This window comes from Dipodomys ordii, unplaced genomic scaffold (genome assembly GCF_000151885.1).
Source record: "Dipodomys ordii isolate 6190 unplaced genomic scaffold, Dord_2.0 Scaffold62, whole genome shotgun sequence".
NCBI classification, from domain to species: domain Eukaryota; kingdom Metazoa; phylum Chordata; class Mammalia; order Rodentia; family Heteromyidae; genus Dipodomys; species Dipodomys ordii.
Genome location: NW_012267278.1, coordinates 1,090,102 through 1,106,041, shown reverse-complemented (window position 1 = coordinate 1,106,041; position 15,940 = coordinate 1,090,102). Strand labels below are relative to the sequence as shown.

The window sequence follows — 15,940 nt, the reverse complement described above, 5'->3', positions numbered from 1 at the left end:
CAAAAATGGCTCAAGTAACAGAGTACCTACCTCACGAGCACAAGGTCCTGAGGTCAAATCCCAGCACCATCAAAATAAATGTATAATTTCATTATTTAATCTACAATTTTTTTGTCAGTTGTGGGGCTTGAACTCTGGGCCTGAGCACTGTCCCTCAGCTCTTCAGCTCAAGGCTAGCGCTCCACTACTTGAGCCACAGCACCACTTCCAGTTTTCTGAGTGGTTTATTGGAGATAAGAGTCTCACGGACTGTCCTGCCCGAGCTGGCTTTCAATCGCAATCCTCAGATCTCAACCTCCTGAGTAGCTAGGATTACAGGAGTGAGCCACTGGTTCCCAGCTTACAGTTTGTATCTGGTAACTGAAAAATTCAAAGGGAATAGTTGATACATTTTTTTGACTCCCTACATAGATTGTTTCTGAACATTAGTTAAGTAGTGTTGAACTAGCCTTGCCCTCAATCTGAAACAACTTAAACCTGGTGTTTGGTAATTCACATTCACAGTGTTTGTGGTCATTTCCCATGATTCCATGTGTCAGTGAAGTAGCTTGTAGAGAAGAGGGTGGGGCCTCCTGATTGATGTATAAGAAGCCCAATGTAATGGGTGGAAGTGTGATTGTTTGTAGTTGTCAGCCCTCCATCACTGGGTGGTTATTAGGCTCTGGTCCTGTTTCCTCCCTCTGCCTACCCAGAGGAGTATTCAGCTGAGACCTTTGGGATAGTACCCATGTGAAACAAGTTACAACTTGGTGACTTATCACTCACTTTTGCTCAGGTGAACACAAACGTTAGTTCCCAGAAGTGTCTTCGAGAATCCATTGGATGGTCTGATATAATTCCTGCCAGGAACATTCTCGTGAATGTGCATGTATTCCCATGTAAAGGTCTGGCTTCAAAGACAAAACAGAGATCAGCAACCTCATTTTACAAATAGACTTTGGGCAGTTCATCTGTATAATGGCAGTTGTAATCCCGTACTTCCTGCCTTCAAAGTGGATGTGGAATTTAAGTAAGATAATGTATGTAAAAGAGCTTTGAGAAGAGACAGGTGCTAGACCAGTGTAGCCAGTATGTTTCAAGAAAAGCTGGCTGCCATGGATGCCAATTTGATGATAATCTCTGAAAACACTAATGGAACCACCTTTTTAAAGGGTCTGCTTAAACTGTTTGACTCCAAATATCAATCATGAAAGAATTCAAACATCTTACCTTTAATTAAGTATTGAAATAGAAGAATCTGGGCATAGTAGCATGTGCCTGTCATAAATTGAGAAGAGTTTGTGTTCAAGCCCCACAACCAACAACAACAACAAAAAGACTGTTTTTAGAGAAGAGTTTGTATATTACCCCAACCACTCATTATTTTGTGTTAACTGCAAATAGCAGAATTAACTACTGCTTGCTTTGTATTTTGAAGAAAACCCCTGTCAGCTAGTATAACTTGTGATCTGGATGTCTGTCTTAAGAATATTTTTCCCCTTTGGTCATTATTTTTGCAGTGAACTTTATATTATAAAGTCACTTTGCCTTTTGGTTTAAGTTTCCTTAAATAAGGTTGCATGCTAAGACTAGAGTACTTTCAAAGTGAGAGTGTGTGTGTTTCACAAACTATATTCTAAATTTTAAGTTGGCACATGTCAGCCTGAAGTGACTCCACTTTTATTTAAATGTGATTTAATGTAGTCTCCAGACCTCCCACAACAGTGTGTTGTCAATAAAGGCACTGTACAGTGAGCTTCCTGGATGCCTTTGTGACCAAGTAAGAAAAACTTACCATTCTGGCAAACTTGGTTAATCACCTGTGGAAAACTAAAGCTAGATCCTTAAATATCACTCTGCACCAAAATCGACTCCAAATGGGACAAAGACCTGGGAGTCAAAGCAGACACCCTGACAACATTACAGGATGGAATAGGAGAAACCCTAGGTCTCCTTGGCACAGGCTGAAATTTTCTTAATAGAGACCCAGAAACACAACAAATCAAAGAAAGGTTGGACAAATGGGATTGCATGAAGCTGCAGAGTTTCTGCATGGCAAAGGATATAGTTAGCAAGATCAATAGAAAGCCCACAGATTGAGAGAAGATCTTCACTAGCCGTACAATGGATAAGGGTCTCATATCTAAAATATACCTGGAACTCAAAAAATTAAATCCAGCTGGGTGCCAGTGGCTCACGCCTATAATCCTAGTTCCTCAGAAGGCTGAGATCTGAGGATCGTGATTCAAAGCCAGCCCAGGCAGGAAAGTCCATGAGACTTTTATCTCCAATAAACCACTAGCAAACTGGAAGTGGTGCTGTGGCTCAAGTGGTAGAACGCTCGCCTTGAGCTGAAGAGCACAGTGATAGTGACCAGGCCCAGACTGACAAAAAAAAAAAAAATTAAATCGCCCAATAACAAATCTTCAAAGAAACAACTGCCTGATAAATAAGTCGGCTAAAGACTTAAAGAGAAACTTCTCTGAAGAGGAAATAAGGATGGCTAATAGACACATAAAGAAATGCTCAACTTCTGTAGCCATAAAAGAAATGCAAATCAAAACAACATTGAGATTCCACCTCACCCCAGTTAGAATGGCTATAATCAAGAACTCTAATAACCACAGATGCTGCAGGGGATATGGCCAGAAGGGAACCTTACTGCATTGTTGGTGGGAGTGTAAACTTGTTCAGACACTTTGGAAAGTAGTATGGAGGTTCCTCAAAAGACTCCACATAGAGCTCCCCTTTGACTCAGCAATCCCACTTTTGGGCATTTACCGAAATGATCACAAACAAGACCATACTAAGGCTACCAGCACAACATGTTTATTGCAGCATTATTTACCATAGCTAAGATATGGAACCAACCCAGATGCCCCTCAGTAGATGAATGGATGAAGAAAATGTGATATATATATATATATATACACACACACACACACACACACACACACACACACATATATACATATACATATATATGAGAAAGAATGGCATTGCCCCATTTGTTAGGAAATGGAAAGCTTGGAACAAATTAATACTAAGTGAAGTAAGCCAGGCCCAAAGAAACATAGGTCCCATGGTTTCCCATGGTTTTCCATATTTGCCATAACTAGCATATGTCTGGGACAAGTACAAAAGGTCAAAAGCTATGTACGTCTGACCAGATAAGATGAAGCTAAGCAAAATGAACCCCAAGATAGGGACACAAATGTTTTTTTTTCCTTGCTTGCTATTGTTTCTAACATATTTATAAGGTACCATGTGATTTTTTTTTTGTTGCTTTGAATTTTCCTTCCCTTCTGAATAACCCCTGTTTTCACTTTATTTGATGGTGGTATAATTTGGGGAGGGGAAGGGAAAAAACAAAATGTTTAAATAGGGATACAGGTTGACCCTTTGCAACAATAAGATGTACAAGACACTATTTGAAAAACGAACTTTACAATTTAGGTGGGGGGGGGGAGTATAGTGGAGGAGCTGGGCGGGAAGGGATGGTAGGGGAAAAACAAAGGAGGAGGCAACAATGCTTGATAAGAAATGTAATCATTACCTTGCTCATGTAACTATAACCTCTCTGTATAGTATTTTCACAATAAAAAGCTTATTAAATAAAAAAGAATAAAACAAAAAGAAAAACTCACCATTAATTACATGCATCCTAAGAAGATAAAGACCTTTGGTGGTAGGGAGGAGGTCCAGTGTCACTGCACCCCATTGGACTGCAAGTTGCTAAGGTCCCATCTACCTCTAAGGTCCAGCAGTGCTGACTGCAGAGAATCCCAGCTAACAAAACAGCTGCACATCTAGGATCCCTTTCTGATGTTTCTGATAAACTGCATATGGCAAGGCTGAGGCCCTGCCCAGCAGGACAGGTCCTCCAAGTCTTCACTGGGCCAGCCCTTACTTGGCCCAGAAGTAGAGTGTGGTGCCACTTCAGCTCTCACAATGTCTTTTTAACTCACCATCCTTTGCCATCACCAGTGACCTTCTCTTGACTTTCTTGGGCATCCATGTGAGCATGCACATACTACTCACACATACACTTCTGCAGCACACCTGACTCATCTCTGGAGGGCCTTCCCACCCCCAGCTCAGAATGTAATAACTGGTGGGTGTTTAGATTGCCTTATGTTGAAGATGTGTCAGACAGCAAGCTGCATTTTGACAAGGCCTTTCTGAAGACAGTGCCTTCTTCAAGGGGTGGATGGAAATTTTAGGCACTATGGTACACCATGGGGGTGGGAATGGAGTTTGAATAAGGAGGTCCTTGGGTACTTTTCAAATCACCCAAAGGAGGAAGAAAGCTGTGTATTACCAACCTACAAGCCCTCATCCAAAAAATGAAAGCCAGGCGATTTAGAAAATTAAGCCATAGGTGCTAGCAAGATGGAACAGTCACTTCATGCCAGCACCTAGAATGAGATCAGATGCTGTGTGGGACATGTAAACATTTGTGTGCACATGAAGTTGGATGAGGATTGTAGTTCTGACAAGGGATATAACTACAAGAAATCTGAGCTGGTCAAGTTTTATGGGCAGAGTAACTCAGCTAACTGTTAAAGTTTTTAGGATTGCAGAATTGGCGCCTAATCATTTACAATACTTACCAAGCATTACAGTGTGCTAGGCACAATGTTAAGTGAGCACTTGACTCATGTAAACCTGTTTACTTCTCTTAAGGGAGAAAGAAAGTATTAGCACCCCCATTTACTGATTCTTTCTCAACCTTCCTTTAAAAAACCAAGTGACCACCATATGCTAAGGGGAAAGAGCAAAACATAAGTCTAATCTCCACCTAAAGTTGCACTCAGTTATGTGGAAGCCAGATGGGAGGCCCAGACATTACCTCCCACAAGGCCAGGAACAGTGAGGGGCCTGTGCTGCCTGTGCATCTGAAAATGTGTCCCAGGATGGTGCTTGGCCAGCTCCATCTTCCAGGCAGAAAAGCCAGTGGCCAAGAATGGCAGAGTAAAGGTTAAGGTCAGCAGTTCTCAAGTGCTTTTGACCCCTCGGCTCCCTGAGGCCCCTTCTGTAGTTTGCTTTAATATAGCCCTCTCTTCTTTCATCTCTTACAGAACGCCCATCTCAGCTTTCTCACAAGACAACATCTATGAAGTTCAGCCACCAAGGGTAGACAGAAAATCTACAGAGATCTTCCAAGCCCACATCCAGGCCAGCTATGGTATCATGCAGCCCCTAGGGAGAGAGGATACTTCCATGTACCGAGAATACATCAGAAACCGCTACCTGTGAGGGGACGGAGGGCAGGGCCACCCAGTGTCCCTGCGAAGGAGCAAGAACATCTGCAAGAAAGGCTTAGATTACTCTCTTGTCTCATCTCCAAAGGTAATTTCCCAGAAGACCTTGCATCTGAAGCTTTTCATTGTTTTGTACCATGCAAATGAAAAATTATATAAGTAGTAAAGAAATGACTGACTATGCTGCTAGTGTTGCCTTTGCCTTTTGTGAATGTGGTCAAGGTACAGTCACAGCATTACATTTTGATATGTTCTGGGACTTTGTAAGCCTGCTGTGTCCCCAGCTCTAGGCAATGTCTAAGGATGTCACAGTCATCAAACTAGGCCAAAGTTAACAGCTTTAAATTTATTCTCATGTTTTTTATGTTAACCGTATAATTCGATCAAAAATGCCATTACTCAGAAATCCCTTTTCTTAGGAAATAAATGTTTTTCAATGGTTTAGGAAAAAAGACGATCGAGCAAGTGGAGGGAAGCAATTGGTAACTAGTAAATCTTAGTAGTAGTTCTTTGAACTAGTCTAACAATGTATCTGCAAGTATAGAGTTATATCAAATCAAAGCATTAATTTTGGCACAATGACATAATTTGTAATCCTAATACTTGAAAAGCAGATGTAAGAAGATTACAAATTCAAGGCCAGTCTGAGTTACATAGTGAGACCCTGTATCAACAAGATAAATAAATGAATGAGAGAGAGAGAGAATAAAACATTATAAAATTGTTATCCTAAATAACTTGTGGTATACATCTACAACATAATTTGGTATGTAGGAAGGTAGGGACTGGTCACATACAGGACTGGTTTGATCTCTGTATAGTCAGACCCTAATGTAACAACTTCCTGGATTTGCTAACCATTTGACAGAATGAACTTCAGTTCCTTTTGTGTAAGCTCATATTACAAATTGTTTCAGTTCTCTCTCTACCCCCCATAGAGAAGAGAACCAAACTATCCAATGGGAAAAGGAAAACTGGTTAGCCAAAGAGACCTGGAAAGTATTGGCAACCCTGAAATGCTAGAATTCTGTTGAAGGTCCTACATTGTAAACCAGAGTTAAATCTCCACTTATCCTGAAGTCAAGGTTTCAAGGTAAAAGGGATTTTGTGTTGGAGCAGTTTTGATCTCTAACACAGTAGCTTATTGTGGGATTGCATAGGAATCTCCCCAAGTCCCAGAATAATTCCCAAGTTGCTACCAAGGTGACAATTATAGATCAGATATTAAGCTTCATTTTTAAACTTATTTTTAACATGTCTTCTGGAAGCCCACCTACAATAATGAGAATGAACTTTATACTAAGACCTCTAAGAGGATCTGGAATGCAGATCTTTTGTTTTGTTTTGTTTTGTTTATTGTTGTTGTAGAGTTGATATACAAAAGGGTTACAGTTATATGAATCAGGTGATGAGTACAATTCTTTTTTGAATCATGTCTCCCCTCTCTCCCAGTTTTTCCTTTCTGATCCAACCCACAAGATACACAGTTCATTTTTCACATAGTGTCTAGGAGGTACCATACTTGTTCCAGCTTTTCTGTGCCCCTCCCCCCATTGCCCTCCCAAATACAAACAAACTAAACAAGACAAAAGGAAAAGAAAGCAAAAATAGCAACAATGGCAACTAAAAATGTATCCTGTTTCCTTTTGGAGTTCATTTCATAAAATATTATTTATTATTATTTTGTCAGATATGGAGCTTAAACTCAGAACCTGGGTGCTTTCCCTAAGTCTCTTTGTGCTCAAGCCACAGTACCACTTCCAGTTTTTGAGTGGTTAATTGGAGATAAGTTTCACAGGGACTTTCCTGCCCAGCCCAGCTTAGAACTGCGATCCTCAGATCTCAGCCTCCTTAAAAGCTAGGATTGACATTGCCCCATTTGCAAGGAAGTGGAAAGACTTGGAAAAAATATTAAGTGAAGTAAGTCAGATGCAAAGAAACACAGGCTGCATGGTTTCCCTACTTGTAATAACATAGAATATGTCTAGGATATTCTTAGCAGAGGATCACAGTGGCTCAATACCTATGTGCATATGACCATATAAAATGATACTTATTGAAATGAGCTCCAAGAACTGGAAAGAAGAGGGTTTTTTGGTGTACTGTTTATAGTTGTTTCTTTTTTCTTTCTTTTACTTTTTCCTTTGGCTTATTCCCTTTTGATACTGCTTTTCATTTCTGTACCCATTGCCTTGTACATAAGTTTGTCTGATTTGGGGAAGGGAAGGGGAATCACAGAAATGGTGGGACAAAGGGTGAACCAGTGCAGCAGTGATATTTACTAGACACTATGTTGAAAATGAACTTTACAGCTTGGCAGGGAGAAGGGGGGCGGGGGAAGTGTGAGAAAATGAGGGAGGAGTAACTTTGTTCAAAAGAAATGTACCCATTACCTTACTTATGTAACTTGTCTATACATCACCTTTACAATAAATTTTTTTTTAAAAAAAAAGAGTTTCGTGGGGGCTTTTCTGCCTAGTCCAGCTTTAAACTGCAATCTTCAGATCTCAGCCTCCTGAGATCTTACAGATGCAAACCACTTTTGCCTAGCCATAAAGTATTGCTTTATATGATGACCATATACACATAGCTATTGAATCTTTGTCAACCACTCCTATGCATATCCTCCTTTGGCCTCAGTGTGTGAATATATAGAGTCCTGTACAATTTATCATGTTCCATTTTGTGTGTGTGTGTAATTTAATCATTCAGTGTGTTTACTTGTAGATTTATAGGCACATTCTAGTTACCATGCAGCCTATGTTTCTTTGGCTCTGGCTTACTTCACTTAATGTAATTATTTACCATAGCCAAGATATGGAATCAACCCAGATGTCCCTCAGTGGACAAATACAGTGGACAAAGAAAATATGGTATATATACACAATGGAATTCTACTCATCTGTCAGAAAGAATGATATTTGCCATTCCTCAGGAAATGGAAAGACTTGGAAAAAAATTAAGCGAAGTAAGTCAAATCTTCTTTTATAAACAATCTGAATGTTTATAAAATAATACTGGGGATTGAACCCAGGGCCTCGTGCATACTAAGCAAGCGTCCATTACTTGGTAGCTCAGCTTTTTTTTTTTTTTTTTTGTGAACATACTGTACAGAGGGGTTACAATTACATGGGCAAGATAATGCAGACATTTCTTACCAAGCATTGCAGCCTCCTCCTTTGTTTACCCTTCACATTCCTTTCCAGCCTCCCCCTGGCTCCCCACCCACCCCCCCCCCCCGCACCAAAGTTGTAAAGCTTGTTTTCGACATGACAACTTGTACTTCTCATTGTTGCAATGGGTCCACCTGTATCCTTAAACAACTTGTTTTCCCCATCTCCTCCACAAATATACCGACATCAAATATAGTGAAAGCAGGGGTTATACTGTTGGGGAGGGATATACAAAGCAACAAAGAAATAATACAAAATAAATGCGTTAGATACAAATGCATGAAAGAAAAATTTAAATACATATCTAAGGGTTCATTTTCCTAACATCACATTATCTGACCTTTTCTGCTTAGTAGCTCAGCTTTTTGTTTTCTTGTGTATGTCTGAGATGAGGTCTCACTAGTATTGCCCAAGCTAGCCTCAAACTCATGATCCTCCAGCCTCTGCCTCCAAATGACTAGGATTACAGGTGTATACCTGCATACCTGGCCTGAACTTAACTTTCTTTAGCTATAAAATGAGAATAGCAATTGTTCCTTTGTTGCTTCGTGGCAAAGTTTAGAGATAGGGTATGTAAAATATGTTGCCATGGATTCCAGTATGCAGATGATGCTCAGTCAGTGGTGTCTGCTGTTGATGAAGGGAGCAATGGAGGAGATGGTGGTGGTAAGGCAGCGAGAGTGATTTTACAACCTACATCCTAAGATTCTTGATTTAAGGCAAGTACCTATGATCTTCTCAGAGTTCACATGACTTGCAGATAACAAACTGAGCTAATGTAATCCTGCCATTAATTTATTCTTATTATCTCAATTTTAACTGTATGAGAGCTTACAAATTGAAGTGCATAGAAACAGTAAGTACATATCTGATGCTCTGAAAAGCTAACACATCATGGAAAATATAGAGGCTGCCTTATTTGTAGACCCTAGGGTACAAAATAGACAATAAGTGAGAATATGAGCTTTTGGCCCTCATAACTTACAGGTCAGCACAAGATTTTGAGCAAATCATTTTAGAATTTCTCAGCCCCCGTTTTTCTCATCTAGTCTTGAGAGTAGTGGAAAGAGAGAGAAAAGGTAATGCATGTATGCATGTAAAGCATTAGGCATGGTGTGTGTGTCACACAATAAATACTAACTGTTAGCTTTAATGATCACTGATGGTCATAGTTATACACATTTGTAATCCCAGCTACTCTGCCGAAATACAGTGGATAACAGTTCAAAGCCAGCTCAGGGAAAAAGTTTAGCAAAACCGTATCTCAACAAACTGATTATGGTGGTACCTAGCTGCAATCTCAGCTATGTGGGAGTCATAGGTAGGAGAACTACAATGTAGTCCAGTCCTGCCTAGGCAAAAGTGAGACCATATCTGAAAACATAACTAAAACAAAATAAAGGAGGGTTAGGAATATGACGTAAGTGTAAAGAGTATCTGCCTAATAAGCATGAGGCTCTGAGTTCAAAAATCCCCATACTGAAAAAAAAAATCACTGATGATTGTGGTCACAGCCATTTATTATCCTGGGAATGAAGGCCCCAAATATTCATCTTTACCATGCTCTCATCACTGAGAAAAGAGAAGCCTTTCCAGTTCATTTGGGCATTGTGGATCTTAATTCCTCAAATCAAGCAATCTATATGAATCTTCAAACAGACTGTTTCAATCCACCATGACTGGGGGTAGTATAATGACAGGAGACCAAGTGTGGAACTGTGGTCAGTTGTCCACTGGGTGAGAATGAAATTGCTTAGAGTGCCAGAGAAGGTAAAGTAGTCCTAATGTCCCCAACATGTTTCTTGAAATCCTGTCAAAACAGGATTTTTGAAACTTATTTTTGGTAGTTTCCCAGCTCAGCATCTTTCAGTTGTTTTGTTGAGATACGAAGTACTTGTTGGACTGGACAAGCAGAGCCAACAGGATTGTTTGGATAACTGAATCTTCCACTGGAAGTCCTGTGATCTCTTTTGCTTCTTAGGCTTCTGACCCTCCTTTTGGAAGATGTAGTGCTGACTTTGGACCCAGCACATGTTATTATGTGCTGCTAGCCCAGGTCTTGCTCTTTCTATGGACATGAGCAGCTTTCCTCAATAGATACTTGAATCCTCTGTTCCATTTGAGAACCCAGAGGTTTATTTATTAAGAAAGGACATTAAGCTGTCATTTAATTCTTGCTACCCACACACAAATATTTTTGCACTCTCATTTCTCCAGTACAGTATTTGAGAGGACTCTGGTGGAATTGCCAACTGGTTGGTAGATAAAAATTATAATCTGAATTATTCCTCAGTGACTGAAGAAGATGCTTTGCAAAGAAAATTTCAACACAAACCACTTGTATTGGTTTACAAAGAAAGAGGAGGGCTGGGAAATAGGATTTGCTAAACTAAGCGAGAGCTACTAGTCTAAAAGGCAAGTAAAATGGCATGAATGACCCAAGAGAAAGAATCACAGATAGTGCGCCATGCAATTAGCTGTGAAAACAAGGAAAGTGCCTCTTCACGTTTTCATTGCTGCTAAGAAGTAAATTTCCTTCCAGCACTCTCCTACCACCATCATTTTTTTCTTTTTGAAATGAGAATTACAACCTTAAAAGCACCTGCTAGCCAAGGCATTGGTGGCTCACAGCTGTAATATTAGCTAGTCAGGAGGCTGAGACCTGGACGACAGCTATTCAAAGCCAGCCTAGGCAGGAAAGTCATGACCTAAGTGATAGAGCACCAGCTGTGAGCTGGTGTGTGAGGCCAACAGTACTGGCACAACAGTATGTATGTATGTATGTAGGTAGGTAGATAGACAGATACAGACATACGTACAAAATTTTCTTTTGTCTTGCTCCACATATCCCATTCTTATACCTTAGAGATAATTAGGCTGATGATTAAATCCACTACCTAGTCCCAAGATGGCAGACTGTCTAAGGAAGATGAATCCCAAAAGTCCTGCACTCTGGAGATATCATATGATGTCACCTGTGGCTACAGTAGCTGGGTATGTCATGGGTGTCTTTTTTGGGTATGCTGTGAATGATTAAATGTGTATATGAGCATCTTTGGCTTGAGGAAAGGAAGGAGGTCATGTGTATACTGAACAGCTACCAGTCCACATGTGTGCCCACTGGCTTGTCATACTTATCCATCCACTGTGACTCCTCCCTCTAACTCTGACTTAAGAGTATTACTATGACAATGTCAGGACCTTTCTGATTTTGAATGTGCGGAGCATTGGCAGGGTGCTAGTAGGCTGGTCCCTGGAGTTGAATGTGTTGAAGATGAAGAAGACTCCTTCTCAGCTGAGAATCCTATAGCATAGACGGAAAGACAGATGGGGAAGAAATCGTTATACAAAAGGATTTCTCCAGATCATTGGCTCTGCACACTTCAACAGGGATTTTTTTAATTGAATTTGGCTTTCAGAGAATAGGGAGAAGCAGGTTCTCCCTTCTACAGAAGAGTAAATAAAAGGGAAAGCATTTAAGAAATGACTTAATTGGGATGAGGGATCCTAAAAGTCATCAGGCATTCCTGAACATGAAGACAGGGAGAAAATGAGAAGGAGAAGTCAGGAATAAAGTTGGGAAAATAGGTCAGAAGCAGTGGTGATGGGCCTGAGGTGCAAATGCAATGGTTCTCAATGAGGCTCTCAATCCCATTACCACCAGAAAAAGAGTGAAGACCCACCCCTAAGAGATCTTGTTACATGGGTCCTATCTGTCAGCATTCACCACACTTAAACTGAAAACTTTTAAAATCATTAATAAAAACAATAAAAATTAATCTGGTCTTAAGGAAAATAATAGAGTTTTCTGAAAGGTAACACCTCCAAAAATGTTTTATATTTTTTAAAAAATCTGTATTTTGGGGGGCTAGGAAGGTGGCTCAGTGGTAGAGCACTTGCTTTGCATGCATGAGGCCCTGGGTTCGATTCCTCAGCACCACATAAGCAAAAAAGAAAAGCCGGAAGCGGCCCTGTGGCTTAAGTGGTAGAGCACTAGCCTTGAGCTGAAGAGCTGAGGAACAGCGCCCAGGCCCAGAGTTCAGGCCCCATGACTGGACCAAAAAAAAAAAAATCTGTATTTTTGTTGTTGTTGTTTTGTTAGTCATGGGGCTTGAACTCTGAGCCTGGGCACTGTCCCTCAGCTCTTCAGCTCAAGGTTAGTACTCTACTACTTGAGCCACGGTGCCACTTCTGGTTTTCTGGTGGTTTATTGGAGATAAGAGTCTCATGGACTTTCCTGCCCAGGCTGGCTTTGAACCCATGATCCTCAGATCTCAGCCTCCTTAATAGCTAGGATTAGAGGCGTGTGCTACCGGCACCCAGCTGACAAGTGGATTCTTGTATCTTCTGTAACTCTGGATTCTTGTATCTTCTTGTATCTTCTGTAAATGAATGGATATTAATTGTACAAAATGATTTATTTGTGTTAATCTGTGGAGAAAATTTGTCTCTACAACTGATAGAAAGTTGTAGTGGGAGGAGGGGAAGGAAGGAAGGAGAAGGAAAGGAGGAAAGAGAAGTATAGAAAGAAGGGAGGAAGGAAGGAAGGAGGAGGGGACTATCTTCCTAGTATATTTCAACTAGTGGTAGACTCTTTTTCTTTTTCCGGGGGGGGGGGGGCCGGTCGTGGGGCCTGAACTCTGGGCCTGGGCACTGTCCCTCAGCTCTTCAGCTCAAGGCTAGCGCTCTACCACTTGAGCCACAGCGCTACTTCTGGCTTTTTTCTTTTTGCTTATGTGGTGCTGAGGAATCAAACCCAGGGCCTCAGGCATGCAAGGCAAGCACTCTACCACTGAGCCACCTTCCCAGCCCCAAGTGGTAGATAGACTCTTAAATGTCAGTTACATTGTAAACTGAAACTAGCATTCATACCCATTGGTCTTCTTTTGAGCTTCAAATGGATGTTTTACTTGTGCATGGTTTTGTAAAACTTTTAATATGCAAAATATTTGTTGGGCCAATCTTCCAAATGTTGTCAGAGCTATTTATAGCCAGCCAGTCTTCTAGAAAAGCTTTTAAGCACTGGGAAACTGCCAAGCTCATCATTTTGGATACAAGTTTTCCAAAATTTTAATGTTTGCTTGAAAGCTCAGATTTTATCATTGGCAACAATACTTCTGGTTTGCCTTAGAATGATGATCAGGCTCACTTTGTTAATTGTCAAGAGGAAGACTGCCAAATTAACTGTAGTTAGTTTGACAGTTGTGCTTCCAAGTAAAAAGTCATCCAGGAAGAAGTGACTAATTCTACACATGGCCCCAACAATTGCAGTGTTCCTAACACAGTCATTGTAGTGTTGTATACCATGAAATGCTGTGGTATATCTCCAACTTGATCACACAGAGCATTTTAAAAGATTATACATGCAGGGAAAGATTTAATTAAATTGAACCAAGAATGTGATCGTGAAGTATATTTTACCAATGTATTTTATGACCCTGCCCTGACTAATGCTACCACTCCAACTGTTTTTCTCTCATTGCATTTGCACCATTAGTGCAAATGTTGGCACAATGAAGAAATGAAAACAGTATCTTCACATCATTATGAAAGTAGCTTAGACCTAGCAGACCTGCTAAACAGGTTTCAAGAACTCCCATGGGGACAAGAGCAACATTTTTGGGGGGTGTTTTTGTGTGTGCTGGTCCTAGGTCTTGAACTCAAGGTGCTGTCTTTGAGCTTCTTTTGTTCAAGGTTAGCACTCTACCACTTGAGCCACAGTTCTGCTTTTGGCTTTTTGGTAGTTTTTATTGGAGATGAGAGTCTCATGGACTTTCCTGCTTGGGTTAGCTTGGAAACTGAATCCTCAGATTTCAGCCTCCTAAGTAGCTAGAATTACAGGCATGAAGGTAAAGTTATTACCGCCAGCACCTGGCAATTGAGCCACATTTTAAGAACTATTATACTAAGGGGCCTCAGGAGTAGGCTGTTAATGTGTTGAGAGTTGGGACCTATCACAGATCTGGAAGGAGTATCTCAGTTAGACACAAGTCCTCTGGTGCTCACAGTGCCCTGAATTTTAACAGAACGAATTATATGACTCTGTAGCCCTGTGGTACGTGTTACCTCCCAAGAAGGTAGTGATTCACACTCATCTCCTTCTCCCAAGCTCAGAATCCACCTCACTGCCAATCACTGAGTGCTGCTGAGTGATTCTCTGAGGGTCATGCTGGCAGCGCTGGGACTCTGGACCTCAGGAGCAACAGGAGGTGTGAGTCATCCTATCGCCTTTGAGCTAAGCCATTTAGAAAGATGTTAACACATTCCTGTTTGAAAACCTTCCAGAAGATTTGACTGCACCTTCCTTCAACCCCTCACATGCTAGCATGGTGCCTTCATCTACCTGGTACCAATAGCCAGGGATGCTCAGAATATAAACTCAATGATGCCTTGCCATTCTTGAGGGGGAAAAATTACACAAATATGGAGTTTGTTTATACTTGCTACATCAAAAAAATTGGCTAGTGATGAATTTTCATTTTATTGAATTTATTCATTGAAAATAATTCAGTCAACAACACTAAAAATTCTTTTTTGTCTTTTTTTTTTTGTCAGTTGTGGGGCTTGACCTCTGCACCTGGGTACTGTCTTTGAGCTCTTCAGATCAAGGCAAGTGCTCTACCACTTGAGCCACAATGCCACTTCCAGATTTCTGGTGGTTAATTGGAGATTAGAGTCTCACAGACATTCCTGCCCAGGCTGCCTCTGAACTGTGATCCTCAGATCTCAGCCTCCTGAGTAGCTAGGATTACAGGTGTGAGCCACTGGCACCCAGCTCATTATTTTTTCATAAGACAGTGTCTCCACAACAACAACAAAAAACCCATGCTGGCCTTGAACTAACTCTTGATCATTCAGCCTCAGCTTCTGGAGTGTTGGTGTCTGTGCCATAGGTATGTGCCACCAAACCTGGCCAGTAATTCCTAATGATGTGCCTTTTCATCCTCATGTATTTACATTTGATGACTTTCCCAGGAGAAGATTAAATATAGATCATATTAATGTGCTTTTTAATTTTTCACTTTCCTATTAATTATATGAAATTATGATAGAATTCTCTATTTCCAGGCAAACTAACCACAGAGGTTTGTCTTTCTCTAAGAGACGTGGATAAAAACTTTATTTAGTTCTACTTCAGAAAAATAAATTTGAGATTGTCAATAAATCACATGTGATTTTAAAAAATCCTCTCTGAATCTCCTTCACTGATTATGGAGTCATCTTTAATTCATTTCAATAAAACATTTAATTTTGCCTACATCTTCAGAGAGAGAAATTCACAGGTCAGCTTGTTCACAGAAAACATTTAGTAAATGGAAGTATATGACCTTTCTAATCATCATTTTAGGTCAGTCAGACTTCATGTAAAAATCTGTCTTTTCCTCATGAAATCATAGGGGGTAGAGAATTAACTGTCTTTTAAAATCTTGTGAGAATCTTCTACATTAAAATTATAATTACCTATTCAGAAAACTCCAATGATTATCTATATTAAAGACTCCCATTTCACATATTAACTGGGTG

At 40.4% G+C, this 15,940-nt stretch overlaps 1 protein-coding gene across 1 annotated transcript in view; it reads left to right on the top strand.

The window, feature by feature from the left end:
- Positions 1-5,419, top strand: part of Fig4 (FIG4 phosphoinositide 5-phosphatase) — a 104,741-nt gene extending 99,322 nt beyond the window's left edge. Inside the window, exon 23 of the mRNA XM_013022435.1 lies at positions 5,061-5,419. Within this exon, the coding sequence (XP_012877889.1) occupies positions 5,061-5,238 (178 nt within the window). The 3' untranslated portion in view covers positions 5,239-5,419. The remainder of the gene's footprint in view (positions 1-5,060) is intronic.
- Positions 5,420-15,940: the final 10,521 nt, after the last annotated feature.